This window comes from Protobothrops mucrosquamatus, unplaced genomic scaffold (assembly GCF_001527695.2).
Source record: "Protobothrops mucrosquamatus isolate PMUCROS unplaced genomic scaffold, P.Mucros_1.0 scaffold2070, whole genome shotgun sequence".
Taxonomy (NCBI): domain Eukaryota; kingdom Metazoa; phylum Chordata; class Lepidosauria; order Squamata; family Viperidae; genus Protobothrops; species Protobothrops mucrosquamatus.
Window position 1 is genome coordinate 11,068 of NW_015388175.1, and position 27,896 is coordinate 38,963.

Sequence of the window (27,896 nt, forward strand, 5' to 3'; positions counted from 1 at the left end):
GGTGTTTTATTCTGGTAAACAAAAAATCTTTCTTGATTTTAGTTTGTTAAATGTTTGTAATAGGGCAAAATCCATCTGAAGAGATGCTTCCAAACAAAGTGCATATGTAGTACACAAAGCTTTGTATACATCTCAGTGTATCTCTTTTGAATGACTTGTGCATCTCTGCTCTTATAATTCTACGTTGAATTTGAATTTTAGAACTAGGTCCACTTTTGAAATCATTAATCTCTTCATTAATAGTATGTTTTTGTACGTGTGATTTTCTGTGACATAAGAATATTTTTGCATGATCATGTTTAATCTTAAAACTGTTATACTAATGTGCATTCTAATATGGATCTTTTTGTTTTTACTTTAGAGTAAATGTGTTTAATGGACAGAGAATGTCAGCAGTATGGATGAGGCAGAAATCAACACTGAGATCATTGGTGCTAAAGGACTGCTAGATGACAGTAATTTCATCTCTGAGAAGAGTGGCATTCCCAAATTAGAAGAGAGTGAAACATCATTTCAGAATAATACATTAACATTGCCTGAAGACCTATCAACAGACAAGTCTGAAAGCGCCTTAAGTGGGGGCCAATCATCTATATTTATACATACTGGGGCTCCTGCTGTTTCTAGTGAAAATTTTGTTCTGCCTACAGAAACTTCTGTTAATGGACCAGTCCCACACTCCAGTTTAACTAAGATTTCCATTATGAAACAAGGCAGCATTTCATTAACTAATGCACAAGCTGTGGGCCATCAAACAGATTCTTCTTCATCTGTCACCGTGGTACATGATCTTCAACTTCCCACAAAACCATCAGTCCAAAATTCAAGCCCAGTTCTGTTCTTGTTACCTGAAGCAGCACATGCTAAGAACCTATCACATTCCATGAAAAATCTACCTCCCTCTGCTTCAGTTGCTTGTGACCTAGAACCATCAATAGGGAAAAGCATCAAATCAGATAGCACTTTAGTAAGCCAAGAAGATGTGTGTGAGGATAGCAGGAGTTCATTAGGCAAAGAGGATGGTAACAAATCACTAACGGGGATTTCCTCAGCGGCAGGCGACTTCAGATCAGAAAGTGATGTAAGCTGGGATCCACAGAAAGAGTACATAGAATTCCTCATGACAAATGAAGAAGCTGTAGAAGAGTTGCCAGTTCAACCTAAAGTTGGCATACAGAAAAGGAGGAAAAGAAAGATGGATGTTAGCAAAATAACTCGCTATACTGAGGACTGTTTTAACGAATCAAATTATATTCCCGACAATTCTGAATCGGTAGACGTTGAGTTTTTGGAGCAGAGTGAGAATGTGCAAATGATAGAATCACAAAAATATTCATTAGCAAGAGTAAAGCCTGAATCTACAGACGAGGAGTTGGAAGTTGTGGATGCCATCCAGCATCTGATTTATAATCCAAGTAATAAGTGTGCAGATGACATTTCCCCTGTTCACAGTAGCACTTTTCTTTCTAATACTTTATTGAACAAATGTGAACAAGATGACTTAGTATCACCATCTAATTTCAGTTCTGATGAGCCGTCTTTTTATCCCTGTACAAAGTGCAATGTGAATTTTAGGGAAAAAAAGCATCTGCACAGGCACATGATGTATCACTTGGATGGCAATAGGCACTTTCGTCATTTAAATGTTTCGAGGCCTTATGCGTGTAGGGAATGTGGCCGGACCTTTAGAGATCGCAATTCCCTTCTTAAACATATGATAATTCATCAGGAAAGAAGACAGAAATTGATGGAGGAAATTCGGGAATTGAAAGAACTTCAGGATGAGGGTAGGAGTGCACGGTTACAGTGTCCACAATGTGTGTTTGGTACCAATTGTCCCAAAACCTTTGTGCAGCATGCTAAAACCCACGAAAAAGATAAAAGATACTACTGCTGTGAAGAATGTAACTTTATGGCTGTGACCGAGAATGAACTTGAATGCCATCGAGGGCTTGCTCATGGGGCAGTAGTGAAATGTGCAATGATCGCCACAAACATTACACAGAGAAAAACACACAAAAAGGCATTGATGAAAGATTCCTATATGGAATCCTCAAAAAAGACAGCTGACTATATGTGTAAAATGTGTCCTTTTACTACATCGGCCCGAAGCATTTTAAAAAAACACGTGGAATATTTGCATCCATCAGCTTGCCTAGATCCCTTTGGCAGCCGCCTTAGATTAGATAAAAGAAAAAGGCTCGGTATAGAAGAAGCTTTAGATTTCGGTAGCAGGACTAAACATTTCATCAAACAAGCATCTGCCTTTCCAAAGTCTTCTGTTTTAAAACAAGATATGAAACGACCATTTGGCTCTGCATTCCAGACGAGTCACTTTGCAAAACTCCACAAGAGACCCTCCAGGATACAGAAGGCTCGGAAAAGCGTTGCACAGTCAGCTGTAAGTGTGTTTAGTCAAAGCTCTGCAGACAGGTTTATTTTGAATAGAAATAGCACTGGCCCAAATCCTAAAGATCTGCATCATGCAGGAAATCTAACAACGGTGTATGTATGTGTTTGTGTATATAGACATACACGCACACACAGAGGCATACATAGGATTAAGAAATCTAGCAGTCATTTTTTTACACTTAAAAGGGGATGCTACGAGATCTGTCAGGTTGTTACCTTTATTGTCTTCAAATAATTCTCATAATAAGGTTTATTGTGGATTCTCTTAACTGATGAAAAAAGACCCAAGAGTCTATAAAAATAAGCATGTAACTGTAAAAAAAATGATTAAAAGACCCAAAAGGGGAGGATCTGTAGCAGGAGATAATTTGGACAGTTTTCCAGGCATTCTACATAAAATGACTGTTGTTGTTTTGCAGAGACTTGCTGGAAAAAAAGACAGCTATGAAACGGACGATGAAAGTTCATGGGATAATGTTGAACTGTGTGATTACACTACACGGTCTGTGGAGGATGGCTCTTACAGTGATATTAATCAGGACCATGTAAACCTGTTCCCTTTATTTAAAGGTAAAATGGAAGAAGAAGGTGGTGGTAAATCGTCTCTTAGATATGAACAAAATGATGGATTTTATTTTGAATATTATGAAGATGGTGAAGGTAACAATTATCTGCATGATTTCCAAGATCATCATAATTTGGAAAACATAGGTACAACATTGCCAAAGCATAATTCAGTTTTTCACTGGACTGATTTATCACTTGAGAAAAAAAACTGTCCATACTGTCCAGCAACTTTTGAAACTGGTGTCGGATTGTCTAATCATGTCCGTGGACATCTTCACAGAGCTGGGTTAAGTTATGAGGCGCGCCATGTTGTCTCACCTGAGCAGATAGCTACAAGTGACAAAATGCAGCATTTCAAAAGAACTGTGACGGGAACCCCAGTGAAACGAGTTAGAAAAGGTAAGATTTTTCTTCAGGTTTTCAGCATATAAGAAATGTAGACTAATATGAATATTACCTCATTTTATAGTATCCTGACTACTTTTTTTGTTCTCTTGTTTGAATGTTTTGACTTGTATGTTTTAAGTAAGCTGCATCCTAATGTCTGGCAAGTGGATAAATCACTCGTTTTTCTTTGTAGCAATTGAGAAATCTGAAAGTTCTACAGAACACACATGCCAGCTCTGTGGAGGTTGGTTTGACACTAAAATTGGATTATCTAATCATGTGCGAGGACACCTAAAAAGGCTTGGTAAAACCAAATGGGACGCGCATAAATCTCCAATCTGTGTTCTAAATGAAATGATGCAAAACGAAGAAAAATATGAAAAAATCCTTAAGGCATTGAACAGTCGTCGCGTTATTCCCAGACCATTTGTCGCTCAGAAACTTTCATCCAATGATGACTTTTTGTCTCAAAATGTTATACCTCTTGAAGCATACCGCAATGGCCTAAAGACTGAAGATATATCGGTGTCTGCATCAGAGGAAGAAAGGCTGAATTGCCTCAATGAATGTGATGAAGCAAAATCAGTACTGCATGATGAAAAAAAAAACCAGTCACTTACACTGATAGAACTCTTGAAAAATAAAAGAATGGGAGAAGAAAGAAATTTTGATATCTCCCCTCAAAAGATTCATAATCAAACTGCAAGAAAGAGGTTTGTTCAAAAATGTGTTCTTCCATTAGATGAAGATGGCCCTTTGATGTATCAACCACAAAAAATGGATTTGACTGTACAATCAGGTAAGAGATTGTTTTTGTAACTGCTATTCTATTAGATTTTAATTGGAATCTATGTCGATGCGCACGTTTGTGTCTGTATGTATTTCTTTATTCCAAAATCAATTCTTATTGAAACTTTTCTTTGCAAAGTTCTTACCAGGAAAAAAATAATTTCATACCCAAAATTACCTATATTTTGAACGTGCAGGCCAAGTTTTGAATAGAAAACAATTTTGCTCTGTAGTTACTGAGGGGTAATAGAAATAGTTACATGTGAACATCTCCTTAATTCTTTGTTTTATGTTTATTGTTATGTTTGATACAAAATACATAATAACTAATACTTGATATAATGTATTGACAGTCAAATAACCAAAAATAGCTGAGCCATCGTTGTTCCTTTATCCGTAGTAAAAGTTAGAATTTCCCTTAAGTTAATATATGTCTGATTGGTTAAATGGGTGATGTGTGATTATATGTGAAGTATTGTTAGGTTATATATGTCCTAAGAATGCATCTGTGGTAGCCATAGCTCTGTTTTCCATCAGGGTTCTGATACAAAATCTCAAGACTCTTTTTGAATGAAGATTTTCTAGAAATTCAGTCAGTAATTTCAGTCTTTATTTCAGAGTCCTTAGTATAGTTTTAGAATGCTCTTCTTAAATATGTCTTTCAATCATAGCTGTCAGAGATTATGCTGGAGTTCTTTGCCAATATCTCTGCATAATGTGTATTCCAGCTACTATAATATCTTGCTCTACTTTGAGTAATTATTTTGTAATTGCGGCGAAAATGGATGATGTCGTTTTATGGGTCTTTCAAGAGTGCAGTATGATGCAGCAGTCAGACTGTCAACTGGAAGACATTTACATGATCAGTAGATTCATGTGATTTGCTTGTTGTACCACTACAGATTGCAGGTAGGGAAACCAAATGTTTATTAGGCCTGTGCAGATCTTTCAGTGAACAAACTGCCTCTCTGGATTTGTGGCATGAAATTATGAAAAACTGCATCACTCAAAAGGCTGAGGTCAGCAGCTTGACACTCTCTTGGGGTTTTATGAGCATATGGATACTATTATATTCTGGATCCATGTTGGATGAGTGACGTGAAGAGTCCTGTTGAAGGATCTGCTTATGTCTAATGTTTATATGGATCAAATGCATCCTCATATAAAACTTGTTGCAATTAAAATGATACGTTTTAAATGGGAAAGCATTCAAGTGTTTGATTCTCTACTTGCAGTCTGAAACCATATAGTAACTCACCATGTACAGTACATGAGACTGCTGATTATGCTTTGACTTTCATCTAGGTAGATAACCTAGCTTTACAGGAAAGCCTATATTAACTAACTACAAGGGGCTAGAAGGATGAGTTAATATGAAATGCATGAATAATGCAATGAATTGCTTTAAAATAGGAGGTAGCTCAATAAAGCTTGTCAGTTATAATAGTTCACTAAAAATAAAGTAGTTGATATTTGTGTTATGCTGCCTAATACTGATTAGCGCTATCCTCTACACTTCAATCAAAAATAATAAAAGAAATTGCATAATACCAACTGTTATTAATTGAACTTTTAATTCCAATTAATATCAGATTTGATTGTTAATTTATACTACTTACTTGTTTAAACTTTTGTAACCTTGCTGCTAAGCAGTAATATTTAAAATACCTGAAAATTGGTTTTTGTGTTGCGTACATCTAAAAATTATATCTTAAAAGCATCCAATTTTTTTCTAACACACTGAAATATGAATAATGTGGAAAAAAATATTGACGGTATTGTCCAAGACTAAACTTTTATACGTGCATGGAAATACAGTTAAGAAACCATTGGCAGTATATATATTTTTCTGATGCAGTTTGGTATTGCTTCACTATGTGTTCTTTTCTGTGATAACTAAGATGTTTGTTGATCATTTATTTAGCACAAAGATTTTAGCAAAAACTACAAATCATTAACTTTCATTATTGATTGCGCATTCAGAGTAATGAAGATAAAATGCACCGAAGAAAATGTTTTGTCTAACAGCTGTGCAGTGGTGTGTTTTACCACCTTTTTCTCCCAGCCCTCATCAGCAACCTAATTTAGTATTGAGCCTTTTACAGTCTTGTGGGTAAAACACTTTAATTACCACTTTGTCAACTAGACTTTCTAATTCTCTTTATTTGGGAACCTTGCAAGCTTTCAAACTTCTTAACAGAACTGTGCTATTCCAATTGCAGAATTGTATTTTGGAGTTAGGAAAGAAAATCTGTGTAATGCGAAAATCCAGCAGCCAAGTGATAATAGTTGTTTAAATTCAGCAAAGCTTAGGGATTCCGATCACGCATTTCATTTTTCTTACCCAAAAGGATGTTTTGTGCCAGATAAGAAAATAATAGCCATGAGCTAGATTGCTTCCTTATGAAAACAATTGCACTGATGCACTGAACATACTTAAAGCAACTTTTAATTCGGGATTTTTTGAAACGAGTTGAGAGTTTCATTTTTAAAGAGAGAACTGGATTATAGTTTTCTTTTGAATGATAGGTATGCCTGTGAAGCTTAGAACGTGTGTGCATTGCAATACGGCGTTTACAAGTGCTGTTAGCCTGTCCAACCACTTACGCGCTTATGCACGAAAGAAGAGTGCTGGACTTTTGACTGGGACAGGTATGTTTGTTACAGATGTAAATTCAAGTCTGTCTACTCTACATTTTCCTCATCAGACTTGAACAATTCATATGATAATTCAGTTGACATTTAAAATTCTCTGAAGAAGTTGAATTTAGAATTATAGCAACGCATAAACGTATGTTGCTATCCCATTTTTTTCATGAATTGTTTCATTTTATTTTTTATTTTTTTTTATCCAGCATTATTTCCATGTATATGAACAGTTCAGGAATGAATGCTCTGTTTTCTGGCTAAATGCAAAAGGAGCTGATTTTTTAATTAAAGCAATTTGCCAAGTTTTGATCAAGAACCTTTATCAATTATTACAACTCATTGTTTAGGTAAATTAATATCAAAGTAAACACAGGCAGTTACGTGGTTTTTACCATTGTCAGAGTACATCACGTTCAATCAAAACTCAATTCCTTTCTCATGTTTGTTATATATGTGTATATTTAAATCTGTTGGACAGGCAGGTAAGAGTCACAACACAGTTACATCTGGTGTGTGGATTTGTTTTAAATACTTTGTACTATGCGTTGGATGTTAAATTTGGTGGAATTTCCTGTGAACCCAACTATTAGACTGTTACAATAAAAGGAAACAAAATTCAGGAAGTACAGGTACAATTTATGACCGCAGGTGGGACCAGAATTTTGGTTGCTAAGCGATGCAGTCGTAACATTGGATGTTGTGCGACTGCACCAGTGACCACAATTCCAGTATTCCCTGTTGCCATCATTAAGCAAAAATTGCCAGTCTTTCGCCAAGGACTCATCCCAACTCAAGCCATTATGAGGTTGGTCCATCCCAGCCCCAAGCCTCAGTAAGGTAAGGGATTGCTTCCAACTCCCCCCCTCATCCATCTATCTCCACCCCATCTCTGCTCTTTTGGCTGCAAGGTGGTAAGCAACCCCAGAAACACATGGCTGCTTGCCCCACTCTGGAAACTGCAGCTGCCCCAGCTCAGTCCAAGTCATCCTTGCCACCCTGCGCTCTGAGAGGCCTGCCATCTTGTGTTCCATCGCCTCACCTCAATGTTGCCATCTTCTTGCTCCTGCTGATGATAACGCACACCTGCCTGGGTCTGGCTTCACACTATGAAAAGGGGATGGGGGAGAGATTGCTTTTTGGCTTTTCTTTTTCTCAGCACAAAGCCAATCCCCAACCCCACCCAGTACCTCTTTACATGTGGGTGCTTCTTTGCCAACAGCCTTTTGGAGCTTGAAGCCAACCCCAGCCCATCCAGGAGCTGTTTGCAAAGAAACACCCCTTTCAAAGACTCCTGGGAGGGGCAGTTGCTTTTCCCTAAAGGGAAGGGGTGCAAGCCCAATGCAGCCTTTTACCCCCTTTTTCACAGAGTGAAGCCAGACCCTGCCCTGCCCTAGAACTCTTTGCAAAGGGATGGTATGGCTCAAAGGCTGCTTTCGTTGTCTCCCCCCCACCACCACCACACACACACACCTTTTCACAGTGCAAAGCCAGCCCCAGGCTGGATGCTCCTCATTAACAGGAGGAGCAAGAAGATGGCGAAGATGAGCTGGGACAGCAGAGTGCAGGACAGCAGGTGGCCCAAAGAGCATAGATGAGGCAGATAAGCAGATGGCAGGAATTGCAGCATCCATACAGTTGTAAGTGCAGATGGGTTTGCAAGTGCCCAAAGTTTGATCACATGATTACAGGGGCACTGCCACAGCTTCAGGGACAGGTCATAAGTGCCTTCATTCAATGCTGTCATAATTTCAAAGAGTCTCTAAACAATTGGTTATAAGTCAAGGACTGTCTGTATTGGAATAAGCAGATGTGTAGGATATGAATACTTTTTTCTTTAAGTAAAGTGCCAGCATGCCACGTAGAAATTAGTAGGTTTGTTCACAGGAACTAAGTTGTTTGGCAAGGAACATACAGTAGTTTAAATACTGCTACTAGTTCCTGCCTGCATCCTTGAACATAGAGGATTAGCTGACTGGAGTCATAGATACTACTTTGGGAGTAAGGTTTCTACAACTGCTGCAAGTTCTTGAAAGTCATTCTCTCAGCCCTTTTCAGACTTGGAACATAGTTAACCTTGATCTCATCAATGGATGATCTTCTCTGGGAAAGTCTTAGAGTGCTGCTAATGCTTTAGAGGCTTTTGATTTTGTTGATAACAATATTCTCCTAGATTATTTCCTAAATTGGAGGATGAAGTTACTAAAGTAATTCCTGCTTGCAGCATACTGGCAGCTTTGCAGTAGATACTTGTACTTTGTTACTATTGCAGTTTAATATCTAATGGAAGTTCTTGAGGGCAAATGACAATTTGAGAGGGGGCAAGATGTCTTTAATATACCAGTGACATTCAGCTTTATAACATTGGGAGAAGCTATGCATATCTGAACTGCTGTCTGAACTAAATTATGGGGTGTATAACTAATATATACATAATATTTACATATCTATTATATATGTAATTTAATATTTATGTATATATTATATGTGTAAATTTATATAAGTAATAAAGCTTAATTAATAAATTGAGGAAGAACCTTAATAATCTGGAATTACATATAAGTGATACCTTGATTGTGAGAACTAGTAGGGATTCTTTGTTTAAAATGTACATAGCAAGAATATGTACATCATTTTAGAGAGCTCCTAGAATTAACTTTCTCACCGGAAACTCGGGATCGTATCACTGATGAACACCATATATTAGAGGTCCCCAACCTTTTGGGCACCAGGAACTGGTTCCATGGAGAGAGGTTTTTCTGCAGACCGGAGGGGGCGTGATTTTGTGTGTGCTACCTGCATCCCGCAGATGGGGCTTTGCTTGCTTGTGCGGACCGGTTGCTGGCATGCCGTGGACCGGTACTGGTCCATGGACCTGGGGTTGGGGAGCCCTGCCATATATGGATGAATAGGATTGCTATTTTTATTTTTCTTCTTTCCCCAACTTTTAATGAATATAGCTTATGTAAAGTATTTAAATGAATTACTTGCTTATGAAAGATGATACAGAAATATATTAAATTAACTGATTCATTAATAATTGGCAGATTTTGAACATTGATGGTAGTAGCATGGAAGAGTAGGATTTAAAGACTAATGATAATGCAGGTCTTGGGGGGACTTTATTTCACTGTAATACTTTAGCAGGGTAAAACAGCTGCTAACTGGCTCCTTTCAAAGTTAAAATAGTTTTCTCCATTTTCTGTTCGTGGGTCTCTTCTCCTTTAACTTTAGTTCTTTCTGATTGCCTCTAGTGTCCCACCTTCAAAGTCCTTTTGTAGTGTTTTTTTCTAATCAATTTCTTTTACTTAGATTCAGAATCTTCATTTATTTTTAATAGGATTTTAAACAACCTTGGAAGGATTCTTATAATTAATATCAGAATCTTATTTCCAATCTACCTGGCCCCTTAGTCCATTTTTTAACTTTCCAAAATCAATATTCTAAAAATTCTGTTTGCTGTTTTATTTCAAAATGAATTTTAAACTTTGCTCAGGATTGAAGGAGAATCGCCCTGGTGTAAGGATCTTGTCGTTCTGAAAGTTCTTAATATCCAAAAAGTAGTTTACAAGCAATTTCCAAAAGTGATTAAAAAAGGAAGTAGATGAACCTGGTGTCTGAAAGTTCTGAACTGTGGCTTGGGCAAAGTTAACCTTCCCTCTTCTCCCAGAACTGTAAAACCTACCAAAGACCACTGTTTTATGGTCTCCTCAAGGGAAGCCTTGCATGGAGTGTGTGTGGTGATCCCAAGACCTCCCCTTTATCCAGAGAAAGAATTATGAGGCACCAATCGGTTTGCCAGCTCTTCTTTTGCTGTGGTCATCAGTTCCGCTGATAGCAGATCTATCCTTCCTCTGGCATCAATTTATTTTGAGACTATTTTATACTTTCAATGTTATCTGCAAATTCAGTCGCAATTGAAGAAAAACCATTGATTGTGATGAAAATATAATGCTTTTGGCATCAAAGGTCACACTGGGTTTCTGCCTTTTATAATTTCTTCATTTTGTACTACTTTTTGATTTCTTTGCACATTTTTAAAGAAAAAAGCATGGCCATAAGTCCCTTTGAGCATTCTGTTACTTTGTGCCCCAGTTAAATATTTGTATGCATAAATGACCTTTATTTTCTGTTTGACAGTTGCTATAGGAGCTTTTTATATTTTGTGTTTCAGCAGAAGAAGAGCTATCAACTATCAAAGTCATTGATGCTGAATGGAATGTCTTCCCAGGGCTACAATTGCTTCTGGCAAGACACTGGCTTTTTTTTTTATTTTTTTTACTGTCTGTCTGTTTATTTTGTGGCTTGTTAAGAATATCAGTATGCCCCTTTTTTCTTAATGGGTAGTACACCAGTAGCAGATAGAGATGCTACAGTTGGATGAGCTTTTAAAATAAGGGCTGTCAGTGTCAGCCTCAAACATTGCACTGTCCCTGGCCAGCTGCTTAGAGAATTGGCCTCTCCAGTCATGATGATACTCCTTTTGCAAGTTCGATGTTGAGAGAACTAGCAGAGCTGAAAGTTCTTGCTATTTTGCTTACCATTTCAGTCTGGGACTGAATGAATGAGTACCCTGATTTTTTTTTAATTCATGCTGAGTAAAGCTCAATATTAGAACTGTCTTTTTAAGAAAAAAGTAGCTCTTTTAAATTTCAAGTGAAGCAAGCTACTTTTTAAAAAATGAAATTTGAATGTAATATAAATAAAAAAGATAAAGGGGAACTCATGGCCCATTGAAGAACTTGATCAAGCTTACATTTCTTTTTTTAAAAAGTAGGGGTGGGATGTTTGAACAAAGTACAGTGCAGTTGCACTTATGATTTGCTACTACAGATCAATAGCTTCAATTAATCTAAATGCTAAGTACTAAATGAGACCATGTTATATTTCATTACAACCGTTGATAAAATAAAAATATCTACTATTTTCTACTTGAGTATACTCAGCAGGATATTGAATTCCAAAATAACTATGATTCTACAAAAGTTTCATTTGGTAGATTTTGGAGCACTTAGTATCAAAGATATAATTTCTATTTTATCATAGTTGTATTTCTAATACTAACATGCCATAATCTATCTCCAAATTTCATCTGCTTTGGAAAGTGAGATAACATTAATGATGCTTTGTACTTTTCCCAGGTTCATTTTATCATCATTAGTATAGGACAGTGATGGCGAACCTTTTAGAGACCGAGTGCCCAAATTGCAACCCAAAACCCATTTATGCATCGTCGGGTGCCGGGTTGGGTGGGTGTGGCCCATTGGGTGGGCGTGGCTGCAGTGGTAACGGCAGACTGGGTGGGACTAAAAAGTTCAATCAATTCCAACTTTGCAAGATCTTTTTTTTCCCGCAAGAAGTTGAAATTGACTGATTGATTGAACCTTTTTTTTTTTTGCACACGGCGGCAGAGGCCTAAAGCGAAAAGGTTTTATAAAACCCAGCTGAAGGCCTAAGACTGGGGCGACGGCGCATGTGCCCACAGAGAGGACTCTGAGTGCCGCCTCTGGCACCTGTGCCATAGGTTCACCACCACTGGTATAGGATGATTACATCTATACTACATATCACCCATGTTATATAAGAGCATGATATTCATTGTTTATTTAGTGAATCACTAATGTTTTGTTGAAGATTATACATGAAAAGGTTTGATAATTCTGAGGCATTTTAAACTAGAATTGAAATATATTAAGTATAGATACAGAGGGATATTCTTCATTGATATCAATTAATGTCATTTGTGTTTTAGGATATAGTTCTTGGCACAATGATTCCAGAAGTCATAGGATAGATTGAATTTTACGAACCATTGCTGGGGTGGTCTCTGATCTTTGATTGGCAAATAGTTTGGTTTTTTCTTTCTGACATTTCATAAGCTTCCAGAATATTTCCAAGATCTGGAGTTTCTAACCACAAACAGCTCCAAAACAAGATGTGGCAGACTGTAGCCCAGGCAAAAGTGAGCATCTGTTGGATCCCAAGGCTTCCCATTCCTAAAATACCGCATTTTGGCTAGCTCTCCCATTTCTGCCCTCTAAATCCCTAGAGATTTAGGGATTGGCCTCTAAATTCGTAGAGATTTAGGGATTGCCAGAGTGTTATAGTAGGAACTTAGCATGCTTTGTCCATTAAATGCAGCCAAACATTCTGTCATTTTTTAATATTCTGACACCGAAATAGTCTGTTGTGGGGAATCCAGAAATGTCTGAGCTTGAATGTTCTGTTTCAGTGTCAGGACATTTCCAGAATAATCTTACTCAGAAATATTTTGTCCAAAAATATTCCATGATAAGCATAACTACTACCCATATTAAAAATTTATCCAAGAAATATTTGCCAAATCAGAAAGCTTTACATATTTGTAGAGTTCCTATAGCTTGCTGTGCAACTGTTTCATTATGCAACTGTTTGCAACTGTTTCATTATGTCATCATTGACATAAATTTTTGTCCAAGATGTGAGCAAATGCATTTCACACTAAATTTAGTGTAAAATTTAGTATTTCATAAAAGACTAATAAAATATTCTCTGTAATAATTATTGTCACAAGGAAATACTTTTTGTTAGAATAGTTAGAAAAAGGAGTTTAATTTCTGGAAGTAAACATTGAATTAGATGAAAGATTAAATTGCAGTTTTTTTATTTTTATGCAGCTGTTATTAAAATTAGTCAAAAACATTCCAAATTAAAGTCTGATAATAAAGTTTAGGTTTGAATTGAGCTTGTGATAGGAAAATACTTTATTTCCTTTTCTTCCTGCAGCTTCCTGAACCCCATCGCAATAATTAGTCTTAATCATAGAACATATTTCCAAAATCCATAGCTACATTTCTAGTGGAAGCCTCAAAGGTTACATTTGATAATACCATAGCATTGATTATACTTGAAAACTTTATGATAATTCTGTATAAACTAATGAGTGAATTTTGCAAAATTAGTGAGGCATGATAGCATGTTTTCAAGGAAATTACAGCCTCAATTTATGCCAATGGCTGATAGTAATACTTACTTCAGCTCCAAATGTAAAATGATTGTTAGACATGGTTTTGGTTTAATAGTCTTTGCTAAACAATATATCTTAGCTGAGCTGGTGATATCTCTCAACAGAAATTAGGCATAATACAGAGAAAAGTATTTCAGTAAAATACAAATTATTGAATCCTGTTGACTTAGATTGGGAAAATGAAGTTGGATCTAGGTAGCAATGTATATTCTTGGCTGGGGTTAGAAAAAGTAAGAGCTTGTAATAGTAAAAGGACATGCTGAGCCCTAAGCAAATGCCGTAGTCATCTGTATTGCACTGTTCTTTGCATCCCAAAATAAAATTAATTTAGAAACACTTTCTAATGGTAGCCTCGTACACTTTGACATTAATAGTGGCAAGAGGTACCTATGGACCACTTCATGAAATTCTGGGGTTCTTAGAGACTTCTGAAAATGCATCTGTTCTTGGGCTGAACTTGCTGAAATGGTTTCCCTGGCAACTGTCTGAAATCTTTTTCACTTGTAGATGATCTTCCAGATAGTGAAATGATTGATGTCCAATTGTTTGAGAATCTTTAAATCTGTTCTTAGATTCATAGGTATCTATAACCTTCTTTCTGAAGGCCTTAATAATAATAATAATAATAATAATAATAATAATAATAATAATAATAATAATAATAATAATAACAACAACAACAACAACAACAACAACAACAACAACAATAGTAGTAATAGTAATAATAATAATAATGTTGGAAGGGACCTTGGAGATCTAGTCCAACCCCCTGCTCAGGCAGGAAACCCTATACCAGGGGTAGGCAATCTGCTGCATCCGATTCTAATTTTAGGTATTTGCAATAGTGAAAACCCTAAGAATTCACTCATTTTTACCACATCGTGTAAAATTTGCATTTATGTGTATTTAAATTATACAATTGATCACAAAATGTAAATGGTGCATAACATTTGTTATATCTCCTTTATGAGTAGTGAAGAAATGAATATCAATATCTGTACATTGGAATATGTTGAAAAAGTCAAAAATTTCACTGTGGCGCATAATACATAGAACGATTTGGGAGCTATTGGCCATATTAGAATGCTCAAAAAATGGTTGGAGTCAGAATAATAGCAAAAAATTGTTTAATACAGGATGACTCAACATCAGAAGGTTTCAGTTTTCAAGTACCAGAATTCCCCAGCTAGCAGTTGAAAGTCCAGACATCTGCAACTGACTAATTAATTAACTTGATTGCATGGTTTTCATTATTTGTCCCTTCTGTCATTTTAAACTTAACAATGAAATCATCTTTTAAAGAGATCTTCAAAAACTCATCTTTTGGGAAACATCTTTTGAAGAGGTTCAAGCTTGATTAAGCTTGAACTCATAACTTGCTGCAGGACAATTCAAACAGGATAACTCAAGAGAGGGACAAGTGAATTGCAGTGGACCTTGCCTTGCTTTAGGTTTGAACCTACTCAAGTTAAAAGTCATTGAGGCTGGAGGGAGCTGCAGTTTTACTTGTCCCTCTCTTGAGTTATTCCATGTTGAATTGTCCCACGTTGTGTTGTTCTGTGGTGAGTTGGCCATTGCAAGTTGTCCCAGGATAAGTTGGCCAGAGCAAATCACTGTGGTGAGATGACTGGGGCAAGTCGGCTGGAGGGAGTTGCCCCATTCTGCTCCCAAACATTTTGAGCCTTGAGTGGTCCTTGATGCTCTCTGAGCTTGATTATTTTCTTGCAGACATTTCATTACCCAGACTAGGAAACATCATCAGAGCAGTGATGGTGTTACCTAGTTTGGGTAATGAAACATCTGCAAGAAAACAACTAAGGACCCCTCATTTGAACCTTGAGCTGCAATTATTCTTATTTATTGGTACCTCGAGTCTTATCTAGTCTTTCCCAGGCAAATGTGCTAGTTTGGGAGATTGGCATAGAACAATAAAGTAGTATTTTGACCTCTGCAAGTGTGGAGCTGATTGTTCGTTTCTGACGTCCTATTCAGCAAGGATACAAAAGAAAAAAGAAAAAAAAAGTTTAAAGACAATTAGCTCAGTGATGGCGAACCTTTTAGAGACCGAGTGCCCAAAAACTGGCCCCGCCCCCGCTCCATCACCTGCCCCGCCCCCGCTTGCCCGCCATCCCCTGCCCCGCCTGCCCACAGGACCACTCACCACCTCCAGGGCCTGCCGCAGATCTCCCAGGCAGGCCAACAGCACTATGGCGGCCACACCCTCTGCCTGCGCCCTGCACCATCAACTGCATGATGGGGTATGAGAGCAGAGTCTTGTCTACGCTGCCTGGCTGCCATGTCCTTGGCTGCGCTGCTCCGTGTGGGCCACCCTCGAGGGCGACTCTCCTTTAGGGGGGCTACTGGAGAGGAGGGGGTCGTGGGGGGAGGCAAGGCTGGGGCACCGGCACGTGTGCCCACAGAGAGGGCTCCAGGTGCCACCTCTGGCACCCATGCCATAGGTTCGCCACCACTGCATTAGCTCCAATGGCATAATAGGTTTTACTTAAGTTTTTTGTAAGTCCAAGTGTATAAAATCAAACCCTTTATTTCAGAATAAGGGGAGATCCAAATCAGGAAATTGTCTAATTATCATTACAAGTAATCAAACCAATACTTTTAATTAAAAAAATTTTTTTTAGTAAGATGTAAGCTTGTTTTGCTTTGACCTCTTTATAAGGTATTAATTTGTACTGAATAGTAGATACCATTCCAACACCTGCATTTATTGATATAATTCTTTTTCATTATCATTCTAGAGCAGAGTTTCCCAACCTTTCTGGCTTTGGAAAGGGGATGGTTCCTCATGAGCCATGGGCAAGCACATGTGTGCACGCACACAGCTCCATTTGCATGAGCAGCAGGCACACGCGCCCCCCGTTGACGCATATGGAGCACTTGTGTTTGACCATTGCTTTCGGTGGCCCAGTTCTGAACAGCTCATGGTCCGGTTGTGGCCTGGGGGTTGGGGATTCCTGTTCTAGTGGTTTATTTTCATAGCATGTAAATCTTTTGCATTTTTCATAGAACAATTCTCCAAATTTATTCACAGCATTTTTAAAGAAATGAGGTTTACCTTCATTTGACGTCACTGAAACTTGGGGCTAGATTTTCTCAGGTTACCCGAGAGAATGTTATACGGTTTATTTTAAAATATATTTATGCATTCTGACTGCCTAGCAAAAGATTTTTATTCTGGTCTAGAATAAAAAAATTAATTTGCAATAATTATTTTTCTCACATAAAAATGAATATATTAATAATTCATTGTAGCGAATTATTGTCTACAGCAGATGGCAGCGCCTGTCTGTCCTTGGTTGATTTAAAAAGGCTAAAGAGGGTCAGATTAGGATTGGGGCTACTAAATTGGAAAGTCAAAAATAACACCCCACAAGAAAGCTCTGAGAAGCCCCTATAGTACGGATGCCGAAAATTCTCCTTGTGGAGATATCTATGTGATCAGTAAGGTTTGAATTTGACTCCGGGAGTCATATCTCTAGCAAGCAGTTATATGAAGGGGAAACATTTTTAATTGTAGCTAGTCCAGAATGTGGCAGAGTGGACAGCTGTAGGCCTGCCATGGTGTGCCCATGTAATACCAGGAGCTATACTACCGTAGAGTTTCAGATACAGTTTAAGGTGCTCAATATCACCTACAAGACCTTTGGTGGTATAGGACCTGGCTAAATATGAGGGACCACCTGTCTATGCTGTAGTGTCTGCCCATTCTATTAATTATGACATAATTAGCACGCTTTGGGTTCGGTCAGTTAAACTGTGTTATCTGATGGGACCCAGGAAATGGGCCTTGTCTGTTGGGAGTGCCTGTCCTCTGGAACACTGTCTTGCCAGAGATTCATATTTGCCCCTAATTGACTCATTTAAAATCAGTTTTTGCCTTGGGCTCATTTAGTTGGCCGGCCCCTTGTGAGAATGCTACTGTGCTTGAAAAAGTACTTGTTTTGTTCTTTTATGGATGTTCACCATTTTTTATTTGTTGCATATTCATTTCCATCTGTTTTTAACATTGTACACTGTCCAGAGTGTACAATGGGGTTGAGTGGTCTTGCAGATTTGATAAAGACGTTTTTTAAAAAAAATGTTTGCCTTCGTTCATATTTAAAAGACGTTACTATAACTTTCCAACTAGAATTGCCTTGGAAGTCTACAGATGGAAGTATCTTTATTCTGTTGCAGAGATCTCTGCTGTACTTTTTTACTTCAAAAAAGGTATACATATGTTCACATACAAGTAGTCCTCGGCTTACAGCCAATTGCTTAGTGACCATTCAGAGTTATAATGGACCCTGAAAAAGATACTTGTGACTCAGATTTGAAGTTCCTTTAGCCATCACCCTCCTGCTCCATTTTTTTTGGGGGGGGGGGGCTGGAAACCAACATTTACCTACAGTTTCCAGAAAAAAATGCCCATTGCAGATAATGGATTCACTTAATGACTGCAGATTCACAGTGATTGCAAAAAAATATAAAATTGTGTTGTAAAATCGACCCGCTTTACGACTGACATGACTTACAAAAATAATTCTGGACTCAATTAGAGTCGTAAGTGGAGGACTAGCTGTACTTTATGAAAATATATAAAGCAAAGAGGTGGTGTTGGCCTTAACAAAAAAAACCTAAGATCCACAAAGGAAAGTCAACTGAAATGTTATCAAAGCTTCATACTTTCTGATATCTTAAATTTCATCATCAGGTAGGATCATTTAAACCCAGATTTAAATAAAGTGAATCTATACAGAGTACTTTCTTAAATGCATTGCGAGACAGCCTTCAGATACTGAATCTCTCATAGCTTGCTCTTTCTGTCCAATGACAAATACAGTGAGGGGAAAAAATATTTTGATCCCTTGCTAATTTTGTACATTTGCCCACTGACAAAGAAATGATCAGTCTATAATTGTAATGGTAGGTTTATTTTAATAGTGATAGAACAACAACAAAAAAAAAATCCAGAAAAACGCATTTCAAAAAAGTGATTTGCATTTTAATGACTGAAATAAGTATTTGACCCCTTTGCAAAACATGACTTAGTACTTGGTGGCAAAACCCTTGTTGGCAAACACAGAGGTCAGATGTTTCTTGTAGCTGGCCACCAGGTTTGCACACATCTCAGGAGGGATTTTGTCCCACTCCTCTTTGCAGATCCTCGTCAAGTAATTAAAGTTTCGAGGCTGACGTGTGTCAGCTCGAACCTTCAGGCTCCCCTCCACAGATTTTCTATGGGTTAAGGTCTGGAGACTGGCTAGGCCACTCCAGGACCTTAATGTGCTTCTTCTTGAGCCACTCCTTTGTTGCCTTGGCCGTGTGTTTTAGGTCATTGCCATGCTGGAATACCCATCCACGACCCATTTTCAATGCCCTGGGAGATTCTCACCCAAGATTTGATGGTACATGGCCCTGTCGATCGTCCCTTTGATGCAGTGAAGTTGTCCTGTCCCCTTAGCAGAAAAACACCCCCAAAGCATAATGTTTCCACCTCCTTGTTTGACAGTGGGGATGGTGTTCTTGGGGTCATAGGCAGCATTCCTTCTCCTCCAAACACGGCAAGTTGAATTGATGCCAAAGAGCTCGATTCTGGTCTCATCTGACCACAACACTTTCACCCAGTCCTCCTCTGAATCATTCAGATGTTCATTGGCAAACTTCAGGCAGGCCTGTACATGTGCTTTCTTGAGCATGGGGACCTTGCGGGCACTGCAGAATTTCAGTCCTTCACGGCATAGTGTGTTACCAATTGTTTTCTTGGTGACTATGACCTCAGCTGCCTTGAGATCATTGGGTCGTTCTGGGCTGATTCCTCACTGTTCTCATGATCATTGAAACTCCATGAGGTGAGATCTTGCATGGAACCCCAGACCAAGGGAGATTGACAGTTATGTTGTGTTTCTTCCATTTGCGAATAATCGCACCAACTGTTGTCACCTTTTCACCAAGCTGCTTGGCGATAGTCTTGTAGCCCATTCCAGCCTTGCGTAGGTCTACAATCTTGTCCCTGACATCCTTGGACAGCTCTTTGGTCTTGGTCATGGTGGAGAGTTTGGAATCTGATTGATTGATTGCTTCTGTGGACAGGTGTCTTTTATACAGGTAACAAGTTGAGATTAGGAGCACTCACTTTAAGAGAGTGCTCCTAATCTCAGCTCGTTACCTGTATAAAAGACACCTGGGAGCCAGAAATCTTGCTGATTGATAGGGATCAAATACTCATTTCACTCATTAAAATGCAAATCAATTTATAACTTTTTAAAATGCGTTTTTCTGGATTTTTATTGTTATTCTGTCTCTCACTGTTAAAATAAACCTACCATTAAAATTATAGACTGATCATTTCTTTGTCAGTGGGCAAACGTACAAAATCAACAGGGGATCAAATATTTTTTCCCTCACTATATATAAATTATTTGGCAAGCGAGAAATAGAATAGAAATAAATATAGCAATTTTTACAGTAACTTACCTGAACAATTTAAACTATTTCATGAATTAACAATAAATTCAAAACTATATAGAATACGCTTATTTAATGGTGAAAAATAATCCACCTCCAAAAGTAGAGTCCCAGCAAAGATCATGTAAAGTCTTGGTCACTGCAAAATGGCTCTATTCAGTTCCCATTATGTTGGCTTTTATAAACTAAATTTCAAAATTGTGTAATAATGTTTCAGCCCATTTTTCAAATTTTACATTTATTCTTCCAGGAATATCTAGTATACTGTTTTATTCTAGGTTATCCTACATAATTTATGTTAGTAAAGTTTGAGCAGACTATCACCAATTAATATGACTCCACCAAGTGAAAATAATAATAATTTATTAAACTGGTATAGTTGCCTCTCTATCAACAACCGTGCAAGCACAGTGAAGTGACAGGGTCTCCCTCTCCCTCACTGAAGGTCTGGGTGAAGACTTTCATAGGACTTCTAAACATCAGCAGAATGGAGTCCATCTGGATCTTGTGGGGAACCTCATTCCAGAGAATATAAGACAGCTTAGTGACCTGTGATATGGAAGATAGATATATGGAAGTCAGGATTAATCTTTGTTTTGTAAACACAATCAATTAGATTCATATTTATAAGCTTTGTTGATCAGATACAGATGTCAATTTGTTATAATTCCTGATCAGGTGTCAATACCACTTGAGTTTGAAATCAGATTCTAGTGTTTTGTGTTTGAACCCTGCCAAGACCAAGTGTTGTGAATCATTCCGATTCATGGTTCCCTTTCTTGTATGGCCTATGGCAAACATGTCAAACTCGCGACATTGCGCGACGTATCTGGACTGTTTTGCCATTGCCGGTAATGGGGTGGGCGCGGCTTCCACGTGATGCGTCCGGCCCGCGGGCCAGCAGTTTGAATCTCTAGCCTATGGAAACCTACATAACCATTCGCTTTTTGCCTCTAGGAGAACATTTCACATCAGAGTCCCAGAAATATTTTAGCTCTCAGTAATCTGTGTAAAAGAAGCTTGCATTAGAACAGATAACTAGCGTAATCTTAAATCCCTAGAGTATTTGCTTTGGCAGAAATCTAATCATTTGGTGAGAGTTGGGAAGCAGGGTGGAAAATTTGCTTTGGAAGCTGGCTATCTTGGGAAATCAAGTTTAAGAAAAGGTAAGGAATAAATCAGTGCGCAGTAGTGGGATTTGCCTCTATACTTGCCTCTGTGTTTTTCAAATAGCATTTTAAATGATACTTTAGCCTAGTTTTAATGTTTTACCATTGTCATCCCTGAGACAAAATATACATGTAGTTATGCCTCTTTACTTTTTTGTCAATGTCTGTCTTTGTAGTAATGTCCAAAAATACAATTTGCATACATGGTATGTTGTCCCTAGGAACCAATATAGTTCATATTTCATTCTGACAAGAGAATCTGCATATTCATATATCTGCACACAGCCCAATACATTTCTGCTTTTTTATTTTTTACTTTTTTTCAATAACCTAGAAGGTAGTAGAAAAACCTTACTGTGATACTATCAGTCAGCATTCACATTCCTTTTTCTGTTTTCTTAAGTTTTCTTCACGTCATGGAAGATGCTTGTCCTTAAGATTTTCAGATATTTTTGACACACTTGATTCTATCAAATCTACTAATCTGACAAAGTGCCTAAATGTTAGTCTGTAGTAGTATGTACAGATTTTTAGTTTGAAATTACAAATGGTTCTGCTCATAGATTCTTGTTAAGTGTTTTGGCAGAAAAACCATGGTCTCTTGTGTTAAGACCATTTTTTATAGCTGACATTTTTTCTGAAGGTTTGCACATTTATGTAGGAATTAGCAAGTAGTATTCTTGCTTTGTTTTCAGCATTTTAGATATTGACACCTGGGGTAGAGTTGGAGATGAAAAAAAAAGAAGAGAGTATAATAGGCAAATTATTTGGAAAGAAGGAATCTAGGTATATTATGCATTTGATATTTAAATACAGTATATAGCTAACAGTTTATTTTTGCCAAACCAGAATTTCCTGTGGGTTCTTCTTTCTTCTTCCTCCTCCTCCTCCTTTTCTTCTCTCCTCCATGTGAGGCAATAATCTGCATTATTGTGGTACACCTAATTTAAGAAATATTGAGCAATGACTATAGATGATGGCTGAAGTCTTCAACAACTTCCAAGTTTTTAAACTATAGCCAATATATGAGACTCCTTTTAGCATGAAGAACAGAAAACACTTCAAACTAATATATACAAACATTCTAGTTATGAAGTTTCTCAAAACATATTTTGCATTTAATCATTGATCCTTTTGCATTATGATTGCATGCTGAGAACAAATTGTAACATTTCCAATACAGTAAATAACATTTCAAAATGACCCTGTTCACAAGCAAAGCATGATGTTTGTGTGATCGGTGATAATAGCTTAAAAGTATAAGTGCTTTTTAGAATTATGTATGTTGAGAAATGAAAGTTTAATAGCAAGTTCAAACATATGTTTATAGTTGTGCATGAAACTAGAAAACATACTGCAGCATTATGAAGAAATACAACATGCATATTTTCTACAGCTTTGTAAAATAATGGAAAGTACAAAAAAACTTAAATGTATTTTCAGGGGCAATAGATTTGTCAAAACAATATATATATATATATATACTTATATCTATATATGGGCTTTTTTCTCTCTCAATAGCCATAGATTGTAAGCAAAAAAAATCAAGATCAAGATCTGGAAGCAAGAAAAAAATACTACCATTACCTCATGGTGCTGATGAAGTTTACATACTCCGGTGCAGGTATATATAGACATATAATAAGAAATAATAGTTTATTAGAGTTTTTATTTGAGTAGACCTATATTCTGAGTATGTACTTGAAATGAATAATTTCACTATTTTAATAATACAGATATAACCTTAACAAAAGAACACTGGAATATGTTTTGAGTCTGTGGCATGTTGTCCCATAGACGTGTCATTGAAAAACTCATGTTTGTGAAACCAGAAAACTTGAACTGCTGACAGATTTCAGTTATTATATTGGTGAGAACCAAAGAGGACATGAAGAACTAATAATGCTATGAGCAAGTACAATACTTAAGCACCATCATATTTGCCAGAATCTTCCAAAATTTTGGTAATTTTGTATAAGTTTTCTGCACCATTATTTAACTTTATTGGATGGAGCAGTGCTGTTATTGTATTGGGTGAAATCTGCTATGGTGGAGTGCTGCAGTGTATCTGTTCATGTCAAAACAAAACTTTCCAACAAATCAACTAAATTGTTAATTTTTAATTCCAAGTGCTAGTTATTTATTATATAAAACCCTAAATTCTGAATCTAGCATACCTCAGGAAACATTACAACTTTATAATATCTCAGGTTAGTGAATTCTATTGTTCACTTTCTCTTCCATCAACAGTGAATGTTTATCCAACATAGGATAAACCAGTGATGGCGAACCTTTTAGACACCGAGTGCCCAAAACCATTCCGCCCCCTGCCCTGCCCACTCTGCTCTGCCCCCTGCCCCGCCTACTCCACCCCACCTGCCCCACCCACTCTGCCCCGCCCCCTGCAGGGCCACTTACCGCCTCCACGGCTTGCCACGGCAGATCACCCAGGCAGCCCTGCAGCACCATGGCGGCCACGCAGCAGATGATGCTGCGGGGCGCGGGGGTAGAGTCTTGTACCTGCTGCCTGGCTGCCATGTCCTTGGCTGCGCTTCTCTGCACAGGCCACAACCGGGGGCGACTCTCCTCCTGGGAGGCTGCTGGTGAGGAGGGGGCCGTTGGAGGTGGGGCTGGGGCGACGGCACGCGTGCCCACAGAGAGAGCTCTGAGTGCCGCCTCTGTCACGTGTGCCATAAATTCGCCATCACTGGGATAAACTCTTTAATTTCTCTCAAAAGATACACTTTTAAAGGTTTTTTTAATTTGTTACACTATCGATGATAATAGGTATGTATGTTGGACTTTCTCATTGGAAAAACAGGGATTTCTGACATGGACCTTTTCTGTCACAATGTCTGTCCTTGGAAACCTCAAGTTTAGATTGGCATCGATCCTGGTGGCTTTTGGGAAAGCTTTAATGAACTGGCGGTTTTCCCAGGCAAGAGGTTGGGGAGATTATTGACTACAGGAGGTGTTATCTATTCATGCTTTTGATCTTGGTTGTTATTAAACTTTTTTATATTGTTTATTCTGTATGTGGAATGTTTATGTTTTAACGGCCACTCAGAATTTTATTAAGATGGGCAGCCATTTAAATTGAACGAACAAATGAATGAATGAAGTGTGTAGTATTATCTGGAGAAAGGTAATAATACTAAGTGATTTCTCACTAGAGACAAAGAATACATAGTGAAGAAGATACTATATTGCACTAAATATGGTTTAACTTTGTACACTAGTTATTTTCTAGCTAGTTAGTAGAAATACCCAATATTCTGCTGAGATATTTTTTGTTCATCTTGAGGAAAAGAATCAAATCATGGGTACAGCTGCAGCTTGGGCATTTTAATGTACAATACCCATATTACAGTATGCCACAAACTTCACTCCTGCATATTTTTACCTTGTTTCACAGTTTACGTAGATCTATCGTGTTTTTGATGTATCCAAAAATGAAATTTTTAGGGAAGAAAGCTTATCACTGCTAATGAGCCATTAACCATAGATTATGTACAGAGATAAACTTTAGATATAAAATTATAGCAATTTGTATATCAAGAACAATTTGAATTCAGAATAAAAAATCACTGTATTAGCCTACATAAAGATCCATATTTGGACAATTTGTGTGCTAAGGCAAACTTTCCTTGTGTTACTTTGTGCAATCACTATATCGGTTACAGAGTTGCTTAACAACATTAATGTACTTTGTTTGAATCATTTTAAAAAAACTATATAGGTTTTGTGGTCTAGTGTTTCGAGGACCCTTATCTGTTCAAGAAGATTGGATAAAGCACCTTCAACGCCACATTGTCAACGCAAATCTTCCTCGGACTGGGGCTGGCATGGTAGAAGTGACATCACTGCTTAAAAAACCTGCCTCAATTTCTGAAACTTCATTTTCTTTCCTGATGGCTGAAGCAGCTTCATAGAATATGAAAACACTTCATATTGCATTGGATGTACATTTGAAATCCTTTTGTTAGTTTTTTTAAAGTTAAATTATCTTTATAAAATTTGAAGCAAGAAAACGGGAGGGGGAGGAGACAGTTAACATCCAAACAATTGAGTACTTAACACAGTTACCGTAAGTAGTCTTTATATTTTATATAGGGTGGAAGATGTATTTTTAAAGTTTACTATGTTTTTGGGTCAATTACTGTGTTCACTATTGATACAAACCCATCACACGTAAGAAGATGTTTTTAAATTGTTGCACATGGGATCTTAAGATAAGTTTTATGAAATGAAAGCATTCTTTACAGTGTTACCAGAATCAATGCTTTGTTTAAAAAAAAAAACTTGCTTAGTAAAATATTTTATTTTGTTTGTATGTATGTAGTGTTTTGTACAATACCAAGAAATGCTAATGCAATTTATTAAATTTAGGGCATTAAAAATCATGGACTTCATAGATCAGGAGACTGTTCCATTCAAATAGGGCAATTAGTACTATTTAGCTGTGTATGTGTTTTCTAATCACACAAGACTTTTTTACTAAAAGTGGAGGGACTTGTTTAACAAATTTCTAAAACCTATGTACATAATACTGGAAACTATTTGTGGTAAGGAAAGATTCTTTACTTCACTTGCATTTCTCACTGACAATAAAGTGGTGCATCCATGCTACCTCCAACTTTGTCAGCAGTAATGGTATTTACCCTTTCCATTTGTAGCATCACATACTTACGGTTTTCTTTATTGTAGAACACGCTAATGACATTGTTTCTTTATGCTTTGTTTAAAGGTATGTTGCTTATACAAGTCATTTTGTTGCCTTTTATTTAATACTATAGAAATGTATTAAAAGCATTGCTCACTACATGGCTTAGGTTAAACTAGCCTTTTTGCAGTTGTTTTTAAATAAATCATAATATCATTGGACACAAATAGAAAAGTTTCCACATATGAAGAGAATGTTTACAATTTGAATTTTAGAATTTGTTTTGGGTGTAATTATATGTATGAAAACTGTAACACTATGCTCATGCTAAGGACCTATTTACAGAATTATTAAAATAAATGTGCTGTGAGGATAGAAAAATATGGTGCAAGTGTCTTGATCAAAATTAATATTGGCTGTTGACAAAAATGTCACTTTTCAGCAGATAAGCAAATTCCTCTTTAAAAACTGGTTCTGTAATGCAAGTAATGTTTCCTTTTATTCATGTAGGGTGATTAATACTGTAGTTAAGCCAAGGAAATGCATTGATATTGTTTTGCGTGTAAATAAAATTATAAAACAGTTGAGATGTGAGGAGTATTTTGGTGGAGAATATACATACCTCACAGCCAGTGAAATTGTGTTCCTCATGGTATATCTCCATACCAAGACTATATCTCTCTAAATAAAAGGTTAAAAGAAAATGTGATATTTGTCTGTATTGTGAAGTAATTCTTGTTCTGCATTAAGTACATGATCTAAAGTTGATTAGTCTCTTCTAAATACATACTAGAGAAAGCAAAATATGTTCAAAATATTCACAACCAATATCTGGACAGAATCCACTGTTGTATAAATTGCTTTTTCACCATATTCTACAGAATTCCACTTTTCCAGAGGAAGTTTTGAAACCACAGGAATAAAACTCCACCAATGCAGTGCCGTTAAGATGGCAGGAGGAATAGATACTGTTCTGTTTGATTTGATTTCTTGCAAAATGATTAAAATAAACCAACCCAGCCTGGAGAATTTTCAGTCTGGTAGACATCAGCTCCCAGAATCCTCAGTAACAGCCTTGCCAAAGTTCACATCTAGAAGGAATCCAGGTTGGGGATAACTCTAGTAGATCTATCAAAATGAATATCATGTATTTTAATCAAATTGTGTTATTTTTAATTTGATAGTGATTTTAAGACCAGGCAATGAAGATAAGTAGAAAAATATTTCACATGACTGAGGCATGAAAAATCGCAGTACAGACAAATCATATATATGGATTAGAGAGAAGTGGGTGGGACAACTACAGAGTTCTTCATAGTCCATTGTATAAACTACAAAGCAGAAAATTGCTAGAGTTATGGGTAACCCAGTGCTTTAGCAAATTAAATTTTAAATGGAAGAAAATTTATTTTATCTCCCTTATATTTTAGAAATACCAAATACATTTAATAGTAGCATGTGTGCTTCTCTGCATTATCAGTCACTATAAACTACTTAGTCTATTCAGAGCAAAAATTCATATATATTGTTATGTTACTACAGTTTTGAACTCAGGGAGCTTTACAGTTCTGATCAAAATCTAGAACTAAAAAGAACTGGTTCTCTTGTATCAGTATATCAGTTCCTAAAAATTTCAACATGCATGTTGGCATGTTATTTTTGGCTCGACCCAGGCGACTTTTGCTCTGGTCCAGTTCTGTCTTTGTTTGTAACTTTATTGTTGACCACAGGATTCTGAGCCGGCTCCATGGATTGGGGATTGGAATCTCCATTTTATAATGGTTCTCTTCCT

At 37.2% G+C, this 27,896-nt stretch overlaps 1 protein-coding gene across 1 annotated transcript; it reads left to right on the top strand.

Moving 5' to 3' along the window:
- Positions 1 to 364: 364 nt before the first annotated feature.
- Positions 365 to 26,798, top strand: ZNF644 (zinc finger protein 644). The gene is made up of 5 exons (XM_015823997.1): positions 365 to 2,401; positions 2,832 to 3,378; positions 3,560 to 4,165; positions 22,963 to 23,065; positions 25,181 to 26,798. The coding sequence occupies exons 1-5, from the start codon at positions 398 to 400 to the stop codon at positions 25,371 to 25,373; spliced, it is 3,453 nt and encodes a 1,150-aa protein (XP_015679483.1). The 5' UTR covers positions 365 to 397; the 3' UTR covers positions 25,374 to 26,798.
- Positions 26,799 to 27,896: the final 1,098 nt, after the last annotated feature.